The sequence below is a fragment of the Anser anser genome, assembly GCF_964211835.1.
Source record: "Anser anser genome assembly, chromosome: 1".
Taxonomy (NCBI): domain Eukaryota; kingdom Metazoa; phylum Chordata; class Aves; order Anseriformes; family Anatidae; genus Anser; species Anser anser.
Genome location: NC_139720.1, coordinates 147,580,836 through 147,602,995, shown reverse-complemented (window position 1 = coordinate 147,602,995; position 22,160 = coordinate 147,580,836). Strand labels below are relative to the sequence as shown.

At 41.7% G+C, this 22,160-nt stretch overlaps 1 protein-coding gene across 4 annotated transcripts in view; it reads right to left on the bottom strand.

The window, feature by feature from the left end:
- Positions 1-22,160, bottom strand: part of RASA3 (RAS p21 protein activator 3) — a 164,741-nt gene that overhangs the window by 41,913 nt on the left and 100,668 nt on the right. For all 4 annotated transcript variants that reach the window (XM_083801771.1, XM_083801770.1, XM_083801769.1 and 1 more), the window contains one exon: positions 10,690-10,766. In XM_083801771.1, the coding sequence (XP_083657897.1) occupies positions 10,690-10,766 (77 nt within the window). The remainder of the gene's footprint in view (positions 1-10,689; positions 10,767-22,160) is intronic.

Here is a 22,160-nt window from a genome sequence, read left to right as displayed (position 1 = left end):
CACCGAATTCATTTTGATAAGAGAACTGGACTAAGGTTACGTAACTCATGGCACAGTGCTCTCTTCTAAGTAGAATTCAAGAAATAATATTGATACCTTGATGCTGTCCAGGTTTAGGAAACTAAAAAGACCTTAACATATCCCACTGTGGTTACAGACTATGCAGTAACCAAGCAGGGGAGAGAAAAAAAAAAGAAAAAAACAAGTCATAGAGTATTGGGTATTTAACAGTAAAATTGTATCTTCAAGAACCACTTTTTTATTAAAAAATAAAGCACATTAAATATGTTCAAGCAGAACTGCGGAGTCTTCTCTAGTTATCCAAACAGCAACCCCCAGATCAGGCTTGCTAAGTTCCATTTATCTCCATTTTTACAGTAAGGCAGATGGAGCTATTCGTTCCAAGAAGCACAAGCATCACAGGCATCAGAAGACACAGTTTGGAATAAACTTTCCCATTAAATTAACTTAAAAAAAAAAATCCTTAATGTCTCTGATTTGGCAAGAAGAGAGATCACATAGCGGTTCATAAACCATTCATGTAAAAAACAGCTGTCACAAAACGTTGACTTGATTTAAATTGTTCCCCTGGTCCTTCAAGGCCACTTACTTCATTGTGACACTTGATTATGCTAAAATTAATAAAATTCAGACGCACTGAAACATCTCACAGAAGGCAAAACACGTGCAGCTTTTCAGAGCTAGCCTAACACTTTCACAGATCAACTGCTGTCCCTTCTTCTGATCGGTACTGGTATATACTGGTATGATTGTTGGTACCCTGTGTTCCTCCTACAGCCTATCCCCTATCCCATTAGCAGTGAAACCTCCTAAAATACCAGTAAACTTGGTTATTTTAGCAGGAGCAATGCATTACATGTATCATGGACAGTTTCTGCTGGCACACCGTTCTTTCTACCCTGAAAGGGCAGTCATATCCTAAGCTCAGCTAAAACCTGTGACAGTCCATCCCAAAGGCGGCTCTGCTTCCCAAGATGTGGTTATATGGTTGTTGGTGCAGCACTGAGATCCGTGGTGATGAGACACAATGCAAAGCAAGCTCTCTTTAAAAGAAGTTTACAGCGTCTTGTCACTTTACATCTTCTCAAGGCAAAACAAGATGCAAATGAGGGCATGGTCAGGTAGGCACTCTGGTAGAACCAGCTGTAATTAGTAGCCCACACCAGCTTTATAATCCCAGTTGTTACACAAACGGTTCATACTCGCATTAAGCTTCTCCTTGTATTTTGGGACCAAAAGAAAACATCTGAATCACATAGTCTGACCTCCTTCATTACAGCGATGAAATCTCTCAACTGAAGTTGTGTGCTGAGCTCATGATGTCTACAGCATCCCCAGAGCACCTACTTGATAGAAATCCAGACCAGACTCAAAGGACTTGCAATGATTAAAACATCCTCACAATGTTCTACAGGAAATTGTTCGCTGATTAATGATAATGAAATAAAAAAAAAAGTGCTCTAATACTTGTTTCCCACTAGATTAGCCTTTAGCTCCCAACCATTGAGTATCACTCTGGTAAGAACAAGTATATCATACAATCAGAAGGGCCCTCCTCTGAATACAGTACATGCCAGGGTTTCATCACTTAGAGGTTTTTCTTTCATAACTCAAACACTGTCACTGCAAGACACATTTACCAGGTCTTCAGGTCTTCTTGTAGCTCTTCCATAGACTCTTTCAAGTTAACAGGATCCTTTTTAGCAGGGCATTCTAAAGATACAGGCTCTGAGAAAAGCATATTTGTCTACATTTAGCCAAACCCCCCACAGTGATTTTTTGGGAATCAGCTGGTGATTCCCACAAAACATGAAAGAGTGGCAGAGATGTCATGAGATACCCTGGTTTTATTATGCATTTTGATAAATCCTCTGGCTGGGTAGAGAAGAGATCCCCAGGAGAGACGCCCAGGGAGGAAAGGGCTGCAGATGACAGAGGTTCAGTGAATCCCTGGAGCCTTTGGCTCACCCAGCGGTGCCCACATGGTGAGATCCTGCCGTCACACCTCTCACCGGTGTGGTTAGGCTAGCAGGGCAGGAAACTGGGCCATCCTTGTCAAACGACAAGGGCAACGCCAAGCGCAGCTGGGACATCTGCAGTTGGGCAGAGCCTAAACCGAATTATTGCTTCTGTTTGAAGCTCATTCAAAATTACTACAAAACCCTCAGCTTGGAAGCGAGTCAACCGCAGAATGAGTTAAAATTAATTGCAGGCGCTGCCGCCTCCAAGAGCACAGCCCCCTTGCCAATTTCTGTTCTTCTTCAAAGGGTGCCTTGCCTTTTCTGTCAAAGCATTTCCCTTTTCTCGTTTTATTTCAGGGAGCAAAACGAGGAGGAACCAGCAAACTACCTCGCACAGTGAGAAGAGTGGGACAGCAAAAGCAACTGATCTAAAAGTGCTATTATATTAAAAAAAAAACAAAAAACACTAAAAGACTTAATCTCTCCAGCTTACACGTGCTTGGCACATTACAAATATGTAATTATCAACATAGCTAAAGTATTTCATAATCAAACTCTGACAATGCCAGAAAATGGCACCCATGACAAAGGTCTACACCAAGAGGTCCAAAACCAAAAAAACAATGCGGGAGACAGCTGGTGGTACCAGCTCTCGGTCACAGTACATAACCAACTAAGCTCCCAGTGCAGCAGTGTACCCAGCAACACGAACACCATTTCTAGCTCACGGTGATGGAGGTATTTTCTCATTATTGTCACATACACAGGCAGATTTCTTGCAATGGTTTCCTCTCAACAAATAGTTCTGTGAAGAATAGAGCTAACGAAGGGTGTTTCCTATGTATTGTGTACTGTCTTAACTCTCTTTACACTTACTAAAAAACAAAACAAAACATAAAAAACAACTTCAACACCTGTGACTTCCCCTTCACCCTGCAGCTTCCCCTATTACTGATCTTACTTTGATGCCCTCGGCTCCCTGTGCTGCTACCTTGCAAGTGCTGCTCTTGCAGCAACAGACAAAACACTTTCAGAGAAAAGTGCGATTTCTACGTTTCATCATATCCTGCCACATTGCTCCTTCCAGGCTCTTTCTAGTTGTGCCCAATGAAAAGACGATAGGCAACGGGCACAAACTGAGGCACAGGAGGATCCTGCTCAATATGAGGGGGCGCTTCTTTACTGTGAGGGTGACAGAGCACTGGCACAGGTTGCCCAGAGAGGCTGTGGGGTTTCCTTCTCTGGAGATATTCAAACCCTGCCTGGATGCCATCCTGTGCAACGTGCTCTAGGGGTGATCGTGCTCAGCAGAGGGGTTGGACTGGGTGATCTTCAGAGGTCCTTCCAACCTCAGCCATTCTGTGATTCCTCTAGAAGCTTTGCTAGCATTGGTTCTGGATGGTACCTGCCACAGAACTCCAACAATCATTCGGAACGAAGCAGCACATAAATTTACCTTCGTATTACGCTAAATACTGTGTACGTCAAAGAGTAACAACAAGTCATGTTGCAAGACAGCTCACTATTTTACCCTAGAACATCACCCCCAGTCCACCCTAACACTGTGACCTCGAGTTCAGTTCAAAGTTAAAAATCACTTATTAGCAGGATTTATGCTTGAACAATCTGCCTCAATGCATAATCCCTGGCTATGTTTACTCTAGCTAAAACGGGAAGTCCCCTCGTGTTATTTAAAAAGTGGCACTTACTGCTGAAATAGACTGGCTTGGAACAGTCACATTCCAGTCTTGCATTACAAAATCGGTCCTAGACGCATCCCACGGAGTCACGCGACAATTCGATCTCAAAATGGGGAGCGTCTTAAAACATGCTCTGCCTGAGGTGGACTACTGCCAAGAGCCCTAATCAGAGATGCTGCTCTTAATTAGGGTTGCAGATGAAGAAACCTGCCCTTGAGTAAACTGAACGACTTTCAGGAACAGAGGAGAAGCACCGAAGAAGTACTCAATAAAAAAAAAAAAAAAAGAAAGAAGGGTGAAGCAGAAATTTCATTTAGTGGGAAATTCTGCAGCAGGAAGAGGTGATATTTAGATGTGGGGTGGTTTGATGGAGAGTGAACAATTTTAATATGGTTTAGGCTACAAAACAGTTGAGACAAGTTCTGGTGGGGATAGAGGAGCAAAGGGGAGAGAACTAATTGGATGGCAGGCAGTTTAACCTCAACACCACAAGAGCTGGGAGAAAGGAAAATCCATGTATTGCGCTAACGATACATATGAATTCCTTCTCTCTTCCCTCCCTACTCCCCCAAACCCACAGCATTGCAGCACTACGTGATAAAATACCAGAAACGATACAGTTTCATCTGTGAGCAATTTTCCCCCATGAGTTTGTTATGAAACGCATACAGGATTAAAAGCACGACCAAGATGCCATCCTGCAGGAAAAGGCATAGCTTGATGCAGGGTATGCTCTCTAGAGAGAGGAGATTGTGATGCATTTTAATGGATGCATGCATTTATTGAAAATTAAGCCTTGAAACTACTTTACACCCTCATCGGTATTCCTTACCAGCAGCAAACAAAAGTTGATTTTCTTCAAAATCCTGTGGGGTGCACTGATCAACACATACATTAAACTATCTTGCTTGTAGTCAGCAATACCATTTTCTCCTAGCTGATTCAGCTCATATTTCAAGCAGGAAAATAAGCTTCATTTGACCCTGAAGCGAGTTCAAAGCTGGCTGCAGGCTGTATTTCTCTGCAGAGGAGTAGAAATGGATCTAAAGCAGCACACAAGCATATGTTCTCTAAACCTAGCATCATCAAACCCATGTGGCAAGGTGGCTCACGGACTGACTTTGAACAGAATTCTAATGAATCCTTTTAATTTGGAAAAGAAAAATACTGGACAGCGCAGCACCCGTCTTCTGTGTCATAGATACATTGTAGCTGTGCATTTCAGAGTCCCTCACGGATCCAAGCCTTTTGATACTTTCTTTACTTATTCCTGGGAACTGATAGTTATCTGAAGAAACCAGCTCCAACATAAACAAGAAAAGCAGGAAGCAACCTAATTAGTGAAGGAAAATTCTCGGATGACTCAAAGATGATGCCTGTCTGTTTTAATTTTATACAAAGGTCTGAAGGACTAGCTGTACTCCTGTAGTTTTTCAAGGTGTCTGCAAATGCAATCACTGGTGACAACAGCAAACCTTCGCTGGTCAAGATGGGATCATGTTTTCCTCTAACTCTTAAATTAGGATTCAGACTGCTAATCCACAAACAGGAATAGCCTTTATCTCAGCCCCTCCAACTAGACACGACACACGTGGCTTTGCCCTTCAGGAACTGTGACTAGCAAAACACGGAGACTCGAATTTTCAGAAGAGAGCACCATTTACGTTAACATGAGGAATGTCACATCGTGCAAGAGAATTTTAAGCGGTTTAGTTTAAAACAGTTTCAAGTCAGGCTGGTTTTAGGGCACTGGTTGCCCATCTGTGAGCAATGGGCTGCCCACACCACCTCCCAGCAATGCTCACGTGAGCAGTTCAAAAGCCAAGTCAGGTGCTGCCCACCACATGGTGGACAAGGCTGGGGAGCCACCACCACATCCCGGCACGCCCAACCCTAAGCAGAGACCTTCTGCTTTAACCATGCTTGACAAATGACTCCTTCCTCCTTACCTTCCTCTCCAGAAGGGCTTTCAAAGCTCTTCAATACCCACAGCTCAGTCGCCGTTCTCTTAATGACCCTTGAAGTGTTTATCTTAGAGATGTTGTATCTGCTTATTGCTTCCTTTCCTGCTTGCCCTTGCAAACAGCCCGTTTAACTCTGTTCCGCATGGTCAGAAGGCATCTCACAGAGCTCTCAAGAGAGTTGCACAGCGTTTACATTTAATTCATAAATTAATGCCGAGCAGCCCCGTCTCTGCACCAGGGCCACGAATGCTTCATTTATCAAATAAAACTTTGGCATTGCTAATGAGTTTGCAGACTCGTGCATTGCTCTGGAAAACTGTACATAAACTACATATGAAAGACAGCGGTGGCTGCTGCAGCTGTGGAAATTTACCATGGGGGAGAAAGAACAAAAGGAGGAGCAGAGCCGGGGGAAAGCTCTCCAGAGCAGATGTTTCTGAGCTTTTTTAAACCTCGGAGACAAGACATAAGACAACACTTGAAGGAGCAGCTGGGGACACTGAATAAATGCAGACATTTAAATGTGACTAATTACACACACATGCTGGAATTCACAGAGGAAGATCGGGGAGCCAGACTCCCAGCTCACGCTGACTTTCACCAGGAGCTCAGCGGCCCGCTCCTTTCAGCATTCTGGCAGTCAGATGTCATCGTGCTAAATACAGAACGCCGCTTCGAAATGTTTCCCCTGCTAGCATAACCCATGTGAAGCCTACAGATTTCTACAAAGTTATCTGCAGGAACCCCTCTCTTTATATTAAACAGTATATATGGATCCCTCCTTTTTATTAATTAGATAAAAATGTGTACATGTCCACTGGTCCTAGCGTTTGTTGCTCTGTGAGGTGACAGAACCGTGTCTCAATGAGCCCAGAGGTCTTAAAGCCTCTGGGGGACCACCCTTCTGTGTTAAACCCAAGTGTGCTGCACAGAATCTGCTCTGAAGACGGTGGGGAAAGCTTTCCAAAAGATGCAGGGCTTCCTTCTGAGCACTTGCTGTTGTGAAGCAGGAAGGCTATCTGTGTACACACTGTCCAAGACTTAGCTCAAGTTCTTCAGCCTGACATGGCTGCAGAAGGAGCACCTTTCCCTGATCCCTGCTGACCGCGCAGAGGGCCGGGAAGGCTGTAGCTGTAAATAGCATGGAGGAAGACAACTCGAGATCTTCTGAGAGTGAAGAACAGAGCATGGAGAACCAGACCCTATAGAGGGGGAAAACAGACCCTAAGGAATAAGACTTTTCCCTAGCACCCTGTGTACTCATGATGACTCACTTTATGGCACAGCCGTAGTGTAGTTACATGAAGGCACCAGGCTGCAAAGTCCACGTTTTCTTTTATCTGACAAGCACTTTGGCAAAGGGCTGTGCTTGCTAAGCTGTAGGCATCCTCTCTCTATACGACACGAACGTACATCATTTGGACAAGATGATCCCTGAAGGTCCCTTCCACAACTATTCTATCAAACCTCTGCACCCCGAGTCCTGTAACAGGGACACGAGAGACTCCCAGAGACCCAGCTGACACTGTCCCGCTCACTCACTCGAACCACCAGGTTTTGCAGCGATTCCACAGAGGGAAACCACACGTAGCAAAATGCTCCCAGATGAAGGATGCAAAAAGGAAGAGTTTTGGTTTTTACAGGGGATGACAGCAGGAGCCGCCTGGGGACACAAGTCGGAATGTGGAGCCTGCATCTGTATTGTCAGCCTAACTTTTAAATTCACTAATGCTTCTCATCATTAGCTCTTTTGCAGAGATTCGGTCTGGGAGATGGTGCTGTAGCAGCTGGCAGAGAACTAGGGCCTCTGAAGGGCTCTGATGAAGCACAGCAGCTTACTGGTTTAGGGCTAAATGGAAGTACTGAATGCCTCCTAGGGAGAAGCTATTAGGTAACAGTTGTTAAACTCTTTTTTTTTTTTTTGCTTCCTCTGCAGAGGCTAAGGAAGATCACATACCTTTAGCATTTTAAATAATCTACTACTTAACGTTCAAGAGCTCAGCGCTTTGCAATTTTAATTTGCCTTCCCATTCAGATGAATTTTCCCATCCAGCTGACTGTTCCCAGTGCTCCACAGGGCTGCAGACTGGCTGAGCAAGGCTTCAGCTGCTGCTGAGGCTTTCTGGAGTACAGAGGTGGCGGCAATGCATGCAGGCACAGAGGGCACAGTACTGAAGATATGAGCTGTGCATTGGCTGGTAAGAAACCCCGTCTTTATTTATTTTCTGGATAGGCAAAAAAAAAAAAAAAAAGCTTCCAATTAGTCCTAGTTTTCATTCAGCCCACATACGTGCTTTTAAAATGAAAGCTGCCCACTGGAAGTAGTTTCTGTTCTCCTTGCAGACCCAAATTGTTTAATTGGCTATATCTACGTGCCAATTTGCAGGAGAGCATTCATCTTTCTGCAGCGAAGAGTCTCCAAATTAATTTAAGGGGAAAAAAAAGGAAATCAAGGGAGTCCACAGGATGACAATTCACAAGTTCTTGCTCATGCTTTTACAGTTTTGTCTTACTTGCTCACTGCAGTAAACTCAGAAGCTGTCCACAAAAAAAAGAATCAGTTATTTTCACAAAGTCCAGTTGGTAGCTGTCCTCCTCTAATTCACCCAGCCTCTGCTTTTCATTCATGAACTACCTGAAACAAAGGTTCTGCCTCACCCACCTGTGCCATTCTTCTCACTGGCAACTTCTGGCTCCACAGACATTCAGTCAAGCATTGCTTAATTACTGCTGTCTTTTCTTACATGCCTACGCACTAGAGCCAAACTGCCTATGAACAAACCTGAATGAGATTTCAGATAGTGTAGAAAAATGTTACAGAGACGCAGTTTGCTGTGTACCTTCCTAAACAAAAGGTGCAGGATGAAGAAATTGCCAGACTACATTTAAATGTAGTGGTTTTTTTTGTTTTGTTTTGTGTTTTTTTTTCCTGTTATCATTCCCCATACCTTTTCTTTCTTCTTCCCTTCTGCTTTCTCACTTACAAGACACATTGCCATAAAAACTTGCACCAATGGAAGTACATATGCTAGAAATATTTCTACTTCTGATTTCCCTTATCTACAGCTTAGCTCTACTCCTATCTATCACCCAAACAACAAATAGCTGTGGAAACTGGCCAGAGCCAAATACAGTGCTCAGGTAGGCTGCAGAAAGCAGAAGACAGCGGAAAAGTTGACTTCAGCAGACAAAAGATTGCTTGGGCTCTGATTTTCAGGTTGTTTCTAAGAGCCAAGAGCTAGCTGTAAATCAAGAAAACCTCTGAGCATTAAAATTCAGTGCTTAAAACCTCAAAAATTGTCTACACATTTGAACTAATGCATTGTATTTACTGAACAATACCTTCCAAATCAAAGTTGCAAAATGCTTCACAAGCCAATCTAGGTATTTCCTCTGTATTGTGCAGAGTGAAAGGAATAATCTTCAAACCAAGGCCACAGCAGCAAGAATATGAATAAAGATTTAAAACCTGTCTGGTCAAATGAATAGAAAGATAGAAAAAAACGCTGCACACTGCCATAGTGTAAAGGTTGACATTACCTTATTGCTTTTCATGAAGCAAGAAGCTGTATGTGTAACATGTTAAGAAGGACCTTTTCTGACATCTATTTGTAGCATTTTAAGAATTTCACTGAAAAAAAAAGCATTGGGATTACAATGCCACCAGATCTTATTTGACTGAAGACAAAACCTTTAAAAGAAAGCTGGCTGTAGTATGGCATACTCCCTCAGAACAAAACGAAGCGAGGCAAACACTTCTGAAGGTCCTTCAGTGCATCACCTAACTATTCAAAACAGTCTGTGGGGAGAGTGGAAGGATGTTCCTGTTGAAGTGTTGGCAGAGAACCAGACATCACAGGCTTTTACCTCACAGTTGGAGTTCAGAAGATATAGGCAGAGGCCTTTGCTGCTGTATTATATCGCTAAGGAGAGCATTGCAGACCTTCAGAAAGGCTAGAGCCTAATGATAAGCCCAGTGTCCTGTATGTCCCATACACATATATTCTCTCACACAGCAGACACGGAGCAGGGTAGAAAGACAATAAACCATCTTTTTCCACTTCGTATTTTCCCCTCTTCTGCAAAGCCTGAGGACCTATGGCAACAGAAATGACACTCCAACAAAAGATGCCGGCCTAGGACTTGGTAGTTGCAGGTTTGAACCTGGTTTCTTAGAATGCGTTTGATCATCATCACTTGGTCATATGCAAATTGCACAATGGAAATTTGACAAAAAAATGACAAAAAGTGTCCTTGGGTAGCAGTGAAATGAAGGCTGGGCCCTTCAAGTGCTGCAGAGCCATTCTGACATAACTTCTGATCTGAAGGAGGTACAGCTCTGTTCAAGTGGCTCTGTGCCCTGGTTAATAAATTCACTGGAGATCAGAGCCTACACAGCAACTTTCACCAGACCATGCCTGCCATTCACTATGCCTCACCACAGTTTTTTAAAATCATCAGACTGCCGGGAGAAATATTTCAAAGACACCTACTCACAGAGCTCTGGCGGGACTGGATGGCTAGAGGATATATGCACAGGCATGCAAAGATTGCATACTCCAGCACCTCCTCACCAACCTAGTGAGCCTCTAGCGAGCCTAGAAGGACGGAGATCAACCACGTGGCTCTCGTGCACTTGTTAACAGGTCCCAGCTGTAAGGACTACCACGACAGCTTATTGACAAAGCTTTGGCAAAGGCAATAACAAAGCAATGTCACATACTGGTCCGAAAACAGGGCTGGTCAGAACTTCACTAGGAGAGCATTTTTCTATTGAAACAATTGCCAAATTGTTTCATCTAAAAGTATTAGGAAGAAAATTATGTAGATTATAGGGAGAAAAGGAGAATGAAAAAACATCTCATTCTATAAATTTTTAAGGATACCACTGATTAAGGACAATTAGTAAATAAGTTCAGAGCATAAGAACATTTGATTTCCAGTCAATGTTTTGATCCCTCCAACTATTTTTAAATGAGGCACTGCACACTATATTTAACTATTATGTTTCTCATCACTCTGCAGTTACATTTTAAATCCTACCGTGTTGCGAGTTTATGGCAGACGACACCAGTGTCTGTTATGACTTCACTCAGTCTCAGCTCAAGGTGGACCTTTCCCTGAAACAAACAAACAAACAAAAAAAAACACATGAAAAATCGGTGTTATGCAAAGCCAGCCACCCCATTCCAGCTTAAAACAAAGAAAGTCAGTTAATGCAAGCAATTTCAGAAGGAGTATAAAGACTAGTTAACAGTTGTACAGGTGAGCTATTTCACTTGCTAAGGAATCCAGATTAGTAGACATTTCACTCAGTTGCAGTGCATAATTACTCCCCCATTATCTTATCTCTCTCTGCGTGTTTTACTAGTTGACTGATATGGAGTTTCTGTGGTCTGGAACAAAAATATTTTCTTGTCGCTTTATTTATATTTAGCATTTGAAACACCAAGCTAAGATATCCAACGCAACCACTGAAAATGTATCACATTGGTGCGTTTTAAAGAAATACCTCTATGCTTTAAAGTCTGGAAAACTGAAGGGGCTAATAGCTATAAAGTTATGACAATAAACTTTGAGACCAGTATCAGTAAAACTACACTGGGCAACTAAAGAAAAATAAATGTCCAACATGTCACCAGCATTCATAGCATCTACTGTTACGCAGTCTTCAACTCCTCACCATCACATTGACTTTATTGTGACTTGGGTCAAAAATCTATGCTCAGATATGCCAGGAAAATAAAGCTGATCATGAATACAAACTGCATTACTCTCATTAACTCTATTCTGTTCCAAAACACAAGCACTGGCAAAAACTCTTACAACATCTATAGTAAAATACGTTTTGTTATTGACGTATTCTAACATTTCAATGCTGCCCAACAGTAATTTGTAAATCACGTTGGCCAAAATTGAGTCATTCACCTTCATAACTACCTCCTCTCCACCTTTTTTTTTTTACCAAAGGACCCTAAAACCCACCCCGCTAGTTAGTCAGAGCTCTAATGTGGGTGTCATTATTGACTCAGTTTGTCTCGACTCATGCAAAAGCCCTTTCATAATATCTTCCAGATTTGACCTTTCCTCTTTCTCCACATCACCAGAACTCTTGCCAAAGGATGTCCATCCCGCCTAACAGGAGGGAGTGAAGATCAAACCAAGTTGCTCTATGCCATTACGTTCAACTTCCTCCACACTTTTGTCTGGACAAAAGCTGGTGAAAGCAGTCCAAAGCAGAGTAGGGAGTGCAATAACAGCATGAATGCTCAGAAGTTGGGTTCAAGCTCATTCCCCGACACTCCTACACTTAGCAGTACAAACTCTGAAGCCAGTGCCGGAATGCTTGTCCTGAAGAAATCAATGAATGATAAAGTTTCTTACTGCGACAGCCATTCTCTCTCCCCTTCCTTGCAAACCCCTTCCCAGGGACCATTCTGACTGCACTTTCATCCTTCAAACCTCTGTCAGCCACTTGCACATTCAGTACTGAGGCCATAGCCTTTTTTTTTCCGTCCAGGGGCTGGAACACGGGCCCTTCCAGTCCACTTGGCAGATGGCACTGGTGTTCATCCAGAAAACAAGAAAAAAGATTCCTCTGAGTTATATAAAACGAAATCCCATATTGAATTTGGCTCTGACTGCTGACTCTTCGTGTCTGTTTCGCTGAGAAACGAATCCCCTCCTTTACCCCGTCAGTGTACCCAAATCTCAACATCTGTCATTTCCTCCCAACCCTAAGCCTATCCTTATGGGTGAGGGGAGCATTTCCCTGCACAAATGCATAAAGCCACTTCTAGACCCACCTCTTTCAAACTCAGTCTTGCTCCAGTGACCATTGTACAGGCCGTAAGAGAGGCTAAGCACACCATCAGCTGAGAAACCAAGTTACAAAGGGCAGTTTTATGGCTTTATTTTACAGCGTTCCCCTTTAATTTCCATGTTCTCTCTTCCACATATTTTAATGCAGGAGCTAAACCATGGAGCTCTGGAGAATAAATTTAGATCATCAACCTGTAAAACCACTGCTGCCATCCTTGTTGATATTCTACATATTTCCTTTATTAGAGAAATCAACACTGGTATGAGTTTTGAAGAACTTAAGAAACATGCGATGAGATTTAGGAACTTTACAGAAAATATACCCTTGTAGAAAAACACCAAGAAGGTAAAGATGTTTTTAGAGAAATGCTTCCACTGATCTTAAACAACGGCAAGACTGATCTCTATCAGGAAAGAAAGAATGCTTCAATACACTTAGGTGAGCCTGAATGTAAACTTAATTTACAGTGCCAGTTTGCTAGATCTCACTCAAACTGAGTAATTAAGATGAAAGCTCCCTACTTTATAAATTAAGCTCCAAAAATGCTCTCAAGTCAGCAGTATCTCGCACATTTTCCCAGCTACATTAAGAACAAAATATAGTGCAGCCTCCTTTGGGCTGAAAGCCAATTCTTCTTGTAGCTCTCATTTTTCTCTTCTGAAGACTTAGCGAGCGGCCAGCTGCTCAGAAAGTGACTCAAACCTTCAGACAGCAAAACAAAGGTCACGGGATCACTTGGACTGGCAGCCCCGCCGACTATTCCCAGAATACCTCATCACTTCCAGTTAAAAGCTCAGTTACACAAATACATTAAAATAAGGCTACAGCAGCATACTTGCAGGTTTAATTCACAGAAAATGTAACTCCTACATAAACTGAACGCTTTTTCCCAAGTCAACTATACCATTAGGCAGTACAAACGGATTCATCTGAATAAATTTTCTCCTTGGAATCATGGAAGAGTTGGAAGGGACCCACACGGATCATCGAGTCCAGCTCCTGGCTCCATACAGGACCACCCAAAAATCAAACCCTGTGTCTGAGAGCATTCCTTCACAATGTCATTCACTGGTTTATGATATACTGGGTAATGCACTTCTCAAAGAGAAGACAGAAAACTGTGCAATAAATTATAAAATCAATAAATAAATTATAAAATCAAGACCTCATCTAACCAACAGAAGGTCAACTGATCATCTATACCAGACTAAATGCACCAAAGAAGCAAGAAGCTGCTAAAATATTTACTTACAATTTAACAAAATTTAACAATTTAACAATTTACTTACAACACCAAAGACATTCATATAGAATCATTAAGGTTGGAAGAGCCCTCCAAGACCATCTGGTCCAACCATCCCCCTACCACCAATGTCACCCACTAAACCATGTCCCTAAGCACCAGGCCCAACCTCTCCTTGAACACCCCCAGGGACGGTGACTCCACCACCTCCCTGGGCAACCCGTCCCAGTGCCTGACTGCTCTTTCTGAGAAGAAATGTCTCCTCATTTCCAACCTGAACCTCCCCTGGCGCAACTTGAGGCCATTCCCTCTAGTCCTATCACTGGTTACCTGTGAGAAGAGGCCGACCCCCAGCTCCCCACACCTTCCTTTCAGGTAGCTGTAGGGAGCAATGAGGTCTCCCCTGAGCCTCCTCTTCCCCAGACTACACAACTAAACAACAACAATATTTTAATTATTAAAAGAACTAGTGTGATATTACCTAGAGCCTCCAATTGTATTAGGCACCCACATTTGATGACAGCATTTACAAGCAGGAAATACCAGATAACGGGGCAGTATAAAAAGCACGGTGTCCCTACTTTGCAGCTGAAACACTGTGGCTTGGTTCTGTTCAGAGAGAATCCCTGTTGTGGAGCCAGGGACTGAATCTGGGATGAGTCCCAGGCCTGTGTCCTAACCACAAAGTTTTACTTTCCCCTTTAGCACAGCAAGCAAACTCAGAGAAGCAGCTGGATGTTTGACGGTTTTGAAGCAGAAGGCATTAATGACTAAAGCATTTACATAAAAATAAATCAGAATATTCCTAGAAGCAGAGATGTTCATTAGCATACCCTTCACATTTGGAAGAGTAGGATTTTTTCAAGGAACAAGCTGCTGAAGGAGTGCCAACCCAATTGCTGAACAACACTTCCTTTTTCATACACACGGAGTAATATGGATGGGTGGGTTCATAGGTCAGATGTCCTTCCTAATTACATCCAAAACACCATCATGGGAACAGACAGGTTCTACTTTTCCATTCCTGATCAAAGAAGTCATCAGCAGATTCAATTTCATGTAGGCAATGAGCAAGTACTCAAAAGGAAATCAGTAACAAACAAAACTTTTAAAAGGCCTTATTAAGAAAAAAAAAAAATAACTGCTTGTTAAATATTGCCTTTACTAAAAAAAAAAAAAATAGAATCATGTTCCAGTCTTGCTAAGATACTCGTAATGCTAACAGGTATCAGGAAGAACTACTCCACACCGCTGTCTCAAAAATAAAAGGGACGCTAATTGTAAGCTTGCAAAGGAAAAAGAAAAAAAAAATCACAATCAAAGTTCTGTTTTGATAGGTACAGGAAAAGTTTGTCTACACAATTTCATTTTCCTTGGAAACTATAAGGTACTGCAGACTGAAACACCAGAAGGCAGTTGTACAGCAGGCATACACACACTACGTACTTGTCTCACGTTTCCAGCAGTTGCAAATTTGTGGTTTCATTTAAACACAGCATGTGGAAGTAGGAAAGAAAACACACGATAGCAGATTATCCTGAGGTTATTGCTTTGATAGAGTTCTGCCGTGCTGGCATGAGCCACTTTGAGCATTTTTAACGAGTGGTGGGCCTTACAGGCAGCGTTCCTCAAGTCACCAGGACACCCCTAGGAGACATTTCTTGGTGCGGTTGCGTGCACACGTTTTGGGCTGGAACCTAACACACGACTCGTGGCCCAGCAATTGAATGCCACTTCGGATGCGACATCTGATCTAACTCAAGGCAGATGTGATCCGATTTTTCAGGGAAAAAGTTTAAAAAAAAAAACACTAACAAACACTAGGAACCCCTGGGCTGTATCCCAAGCTCTAGTAAATGCACAAAGAACTCTGAAACAACGTGAATTTAGTATTCAGCAGTAGGTGCTCTTCATTTCACTCTATTATTTCAGGCTAGCTTTTTAGAAGCAACAAACCAAACTGGGATAGACTGTCTTACCCCTCTGAGCACTGAATACCCTTACATTCGTGTGGGGAGGAGGAAGTCTTGCCACAAAGCAGGATCTGGTCAATAAGCAGTCTTTTTGATTATCACAAACATTATTATGAAACATTCGCCAGTGTTGACACACGCGTCAGTTCTCCGAAATAATTTTATCAGTAGGCACGTAGCCTTGAGAATCTTCTCGCTCTATCAAAACAGAGATTTCATATCATTTCAAAACAACTGAAAGAGGGAAACCTAAAAGCCACTGTTCACAAAAAAAAGAGGGTAACACCCATTTATTTCCTGTATGTGGTGGAAAGCCGATACCAAACCTGGAAGCAGCTTCTTCTTTTTCACATTTGCATACAGCCGTGCTTACAGTGGGTTACACAAAATGTGTCAGTGACTCATCTTCATGTTAGAAGCATTTAAATACCTACAGGAACACAGCTAATGCAGTGTTGGACAGTGGGCATGCAGTGCTCTTCACTGTTTAACAGAGCAGATATTTCTGCCAGTCACTGGAGGGGTATCACCCTGTACGGTTGCTCCTGAAGACAATTTTTTCAACCTAGTTTATTTTTGAACCCGTATATTTCAGAAAATAACAATGAACATCAGAGCTGTTCAAGTTCAGTACAGTTTGCTCTACACATACACAAATCAATGCTTTTTATAGAACAGGAAGCAGGCAGATATGGGAAAGACCATGGCAACTTCCACAATATTATGAAGGGAGGGCAAAAGAAAATAACAGAGCAACACATTTCCAGCTTCCTCTGGAGATCTGGGATAAACTTCTCTAACTGTCAAACAGGACTGAATTTAGGAGAGCTAATTCAAAAGCTTGTGGTGAAATCCTGGCTCTGCTGAAGTCGTGGCAAACCTCCCGCCCTGGCAAGGGCAGGGTTTCATTCACGAAGCCTGATGCGGGGAATAGATCCTGCATTCAGTGGGAAGGTGCTGACAAAGGAGTAGAGTTTTTCTGAGCAGCACAGTACGCCTCGAATATATCCTTCTAGCTAAAATACAGAAAGCACTTCAGAGCCAGCAGTGACTTCCAGCAAGACAAAAGGATTGATTGTAGGGGCACTCTCTAAACATACCTGCAAGCAATGTTTTCCACTAGCGCTGTAAGGTCCACCAACGGATGTATCGCTTCACACCCAAGAACAGGCACACTTCAACAATAATCAAAGGCCTGTGTAAGCAAAATGCTAACGGAGTAGAAGAAGAAGGAAGGGATTCTGGTGTCTGCAGAAAGTATTTCTTAACACTGGTAACTTTTTCACAAAGAACTTTGAGTACAGAAGGTTAAAATTGAGACAATCTGCTTCCTCGGTGTTGGCTATCTGCCCTTTACATGCAAGTTTGTATTTTTTGTTTAAGTTGATAGCTAAATAGGTATGTTTCAGACATATCAAAGCTCTTACGAGGAGGAAGGGGAAATGAACAACTTTCAAGCTTTTATGTCAGGTTTTTTTTTTTTCCCTGCTCCCCCAACAATGAATTTTACCTAAGACTAGCTTTGGAAAAGCTCTCATGGTTCATACTGAGAACTCAGGTTAAATACTCTCAAAGTTAATACAGAGAACTCAGTTGCAAGAGAATGTGACCATTTTACATTTGTCATTGCTGTGGAGGAAGCAACTCAAAGGACACTTGAAAACAGGAACATTTGAAAGCAAGAGCCTGCACAGGAAAACACGTCAGAATATAACTGACTCTCCTTTTATTTCTCCCCCTGTTTGGCATACACAGACTACATGGTTTGGAATATGCTCGTGCGTTTTGATATTAATCAGAATGTTTCTGGATCTTTAACCACTCACTGATTACATGTACACAAAAGGTATTTGGCTTGCAAAGCTCAAGTTCCACCAAACAGAGTTAACTGTGGAGGGCTGAAGTTGCTGTGGAAAAAAAAATAAACAAACAAACCTGCTCAAAAGCAGAAAAGGCCTTTTGAAGGTTGGATGTGCACTTGGGCTTAGGCTCCACTGAGAACATATGGACATAGGGAGCACCTGTCATCTACTGCCCCAGGCAAACACCTGAATCAGTTATTGTCAAATAAAGCCCTGCACGTGAAGGAAAGGCAGTCATTCAAGAGAGATGTACACAAGTTTTGCTTCCAGTTCTCAAAAAGCAGGAGAATGAGAAAACAGCAAATCCTGAAAGACACATGACTAGTGGAAAAGAGACACGTCCCATGGAAAGCATGCAAGATCATGCTCTTACTGAGCTTAAACAGCTGAGCAAGTTCTGTCTTCTGTTGCAAATCCCTCTGCCCTTAATTTTTGCATTGAGATAAGACTATGAACATTTTCAGTAATGGTTCAATGGCTTTACTTTCCACAGAAACGCTTGAGCATTTGTGCTGTCAGAGACTGTGTATTTAGCCCTGGGCATGGTAGCATCCCATTGAGGAGCCGGCAGGCTCCAGCACAAGATGGGAACTTAAAACTCCTGTAACTAAATGCACACAAACCCACCTGGTTACAGCTTCATTCTTTCAGAACAAGTTTTCCAGTGTGGAAAAGTAAGCCACGAATTATGCATTTAACAGCTCCTGTCGAGTTTCATTCCGCACTCTGTATGATAAATCTTCCAGACAGCATTTAATATGTTCTAGTATATTTAAAAAATGAATGTTCAGAAATCATATAATTTCACATTCATATGCCAAACAAATGTCATTTTGCTGAACTTTAATAGTTCATGCTCCACAGAACAGCTTGAACTTAAACCACTTGGATTAAAACAGTCTGATCACCCAGGTTATACCTAAATTGCATGTGGAACATACAGGACCGTAGCAGAAGATGCAATACAGTTTTATAAAACTATCCAGAGCAAAAACAGCCAGTGAGCTGCAGGGGCACTGATTTACTAAGAGAATAAAAACCTCGTGACCCCAAGGGGTGACTACTGTCCACTGCTGAACTACACACCGCTGTGTTCTGGTGGCTGTTGTTACACCCCTACCCAAATGAAGGGAAATTCAGGTGCCTCCGATCACGCTGATCTCAACGAGCTAGTTTGCCAGAACAGATGGTGAACGTTGAACCAGAGGCTGAACCAAAGCCACAAAGGACGTGTGAGTAGGTAATGCCCAATCTGCACCTGTGGACTGGGGAGCTGGACAACATCTCTACCACTCGGTGCGGGACTGTGCACCACGTTGAACAGGGGCAGGGGTGAGATGCCAGGCTTCTTGGCCACTCTTTGCCTAGGACAATGCCCTCTTTTTCCTTCAAGATAAGAAGTCATGCAGGACGTGGTTATGTCTTGCTGTCAAGTAATAAATGGATGTGGCATTAAAGCATCCAACAACAAAACTGTGCAAGTTGTTGATTCACGTAGTCCTGCCGTCAGTAACATTTTCATCTACAATAAGGTTTATCCAGTCACAGCCTCAGCTCGCACTCCTGACAATACAAAACATCTTTACAAGTCAGTAAGAATTAGCAGTGTTGGAAAACCATAAGACTGAATGCAAAGCCTCGAGCTAAGCATCTCAGTAACTATGTCCAATGGTGTTTCACATTACCACATAATTTTGATTACAGCGTCAGAATAATTAGTTGTAGCTTCTGAATAAAATTTGAGAAAATAGCACAAAAATATAAATAAATGCACTCAACTTCTATTAACACTAATTTTTACTGTTCTGCATTTGCAAAAAAAAGAGTAATCTTCACATACTAGCCCCTCTCCATATATGAAAAAAGAAAACAGTATTTCCATTTGAAAAATTTGTACCATTTCTGGACCTCCTAAGTGAGGTCCAAACCATGTCAATAACGAAATTTTACTTACACACATTAAACTGCAGACAGCCAGCTAAAAATACCAGTTCTTACATCAGAAATGCGATTTTCCATAATTTCAAGTCAATCCTTCTGTTCTCAAAAATACAGCCAAATGTATCCCAGAACTGGGCATCTGGGAACCAAGGCACCCAGGATCATTAATGTTTCATTAATATTTCCATAATCCACTGATTGTAAGCTGGTTTGCAATTTCCGACTGGGCTGGTTGGTCTTGCTTAAAACCTGGACATTTTCAGGCTTTGCATATGGTAAAGAACGGTTCTCTGTGGGCTTAACACTGTCACTCAGTTTCTTTCATATCACGGCCTAATGATGAGAAAGAATCAGAAGCCAATCTGGTTTGTCTGTTCTTTGTTTGCTTGTTTTTGTTTGTTCGTTTATTTATTAATTACCCACTCTGACCTCAAGCAAGTCACATTCTTTTTGATACTTATTTCTCATTCTGTTCAAAGTATTGAATTGACAGTAGGGACAGTCTCTTGCCTCAATGCAGTGCTGTGATGCATAACTAAATAGCCACAAAGTGCTCTATGACATGGAAAACAGTATTTATGACATGGAAAATAGCATTAAGGCCACTGACTAGCAGAAACAGAAGTAAGATGCAGGCATTTCCTGGCACATGGCTCAATGCTTAATCCACTAGATATGTGGCCAATTAGGATAATTGCTAGAATGATAGACAGATAGTTGGCACAAGAAATTTGTTTTTTGGTTATTAGTATTTGCACGATTCATTGCAAATGTTAAACTCTTAAAATGTCTCAAATGATTTCCTTAAATTTGGAGAAAAACTGAGTAACAATCCATACTTACTACAAATATTCTTTTTGCTCTTACGAATGAAAAAGTAAATGTTTAGAAAAACAAGATACAACTGAGATACCACAAGTATAAAAGACACAAACAAAAATACACTTTCATTTGTCTATCTTCCCATGTATAAGAATTCCCACAAAATATTTACCAATCTGCTCGCACTATTACGGAAAACATAAAGCCCTTGTACAGACTACTTAACATAAAGACTGTGGAACATTTAAGTAAATGGATAAAATCAGAAGGCTATTCGTATTTATACTAGTTGTAATAAATGTTTATCATGTAGCCCAGAAGCAGCTTTTAACGTTGTGCTCTTGTAAAGATACAAACAGTGGAAGTGATGAACTGTGGAAGTGATGAACTGTGCAATTACAAACAGAGAATATGCTTTTCGAGCAAACATTGTGCTCATCATCTCTCCAAAAAGGTAGAACTGTTTGCAAACCTTTCAGTTCACAGCCTAAATTACCAATGCTGTCCTAGAAAGTACCCTGGGTCTAAAAAGCTTCCACAAGCTCACTCTGTGTAAATATTATACCAAAATAAACTATGCAGAAGCTTATCCAAATATTGACCTTCTTCAACTGATAAATTATAAAGGGAAAGTTTTCATATCCTGCAGGAAATAAACACTACATCTACTGTTTTAAAGTCACTGTCATAAGAGGCTTTGGGATAAGAAGAAAGGGAGACAAGGGTAAATGGAACAGACTTCAATGTTAAAAGGCTATTAAAAGCCTTTCCATCACCACTGGCATCAAAATGTGGCATTAAAGAGGATCAATATTTTACAAGAGAATGTTACAGACTGAACAGGCTGTCAGGAAGCCTTCTTTGGATCACATGCACAACAGTATGTTATTTTTCACTCCAAATAAATGAAAAAACTAGTCTTGAATATATTTTCACAAATATAGCTTCACTATACGTAACCGCACTACATATTGGAATGGATGTGCAATGCATGTGTCATTTTCTGACCTAGTATGGACAGACTTGCTTGCAGACTGAAAAGCCGGCACATTATTTCTAACCCTACCTCAGTTACCTAAGCAGCATTTCCCCCTGCGTTTATTGGAGATTGCTGAACAGGTCAGACAGTATCCAAGCTCCTAAGCAAATATTGTGTTTCAAAAGTGTTGTGGGTTTTTATGTGTGTGTTTTGTTGTTTTTTTTTAATAGAAAATAAAACAGTTAAGTATCTGATTTGTATTCACTTGATATCCAGCTACGTCATTTTAATTTCTTGTTTTGTTATAATGACTGTTTTCACAAGACCTGACACTGTAATAGAAATTAGAGCCTGCTTCAAAAGAGGCTAAGTAGGAAAAAAAAGGAGTCACACTGTGTACCAAAATCTGCAAAGTACCAAATCCTACACTGAGCTAAAGCGATACTATCATTAGCATTCCCATGGTTTGGAGCAGGGCCTAGAAATCTGGCAAGTTTTTTGTTGTTCTGTTGCGGTTTTTTTGTCTGAGATGTACTTGTTGCCATTCCTGTGACAACCTGCCTACATAATTAAAGACAGTACTGCACAGATACTATTTTCAAGGTGGTTCAGCTCCATGTGGAATCAACAGTTATTTATAGTTTTGAAGCTATTTGATACCTAGCAGACAACCACACCCCTCTTTGTATCAGTGACTCTGGTAGTTCACATAGTTTTAATTATTTCTGCAGGCAGAATCCCAGCCCTTGTTGACTTAAGCACACTCGTAATTCACCCTACACACAAATACCCCCAGAAACTGCAAATACCAATGAAACCTAAACCACACTAATGAGCAATACTTCCCTTCGGCAGGGACACAACACACCTC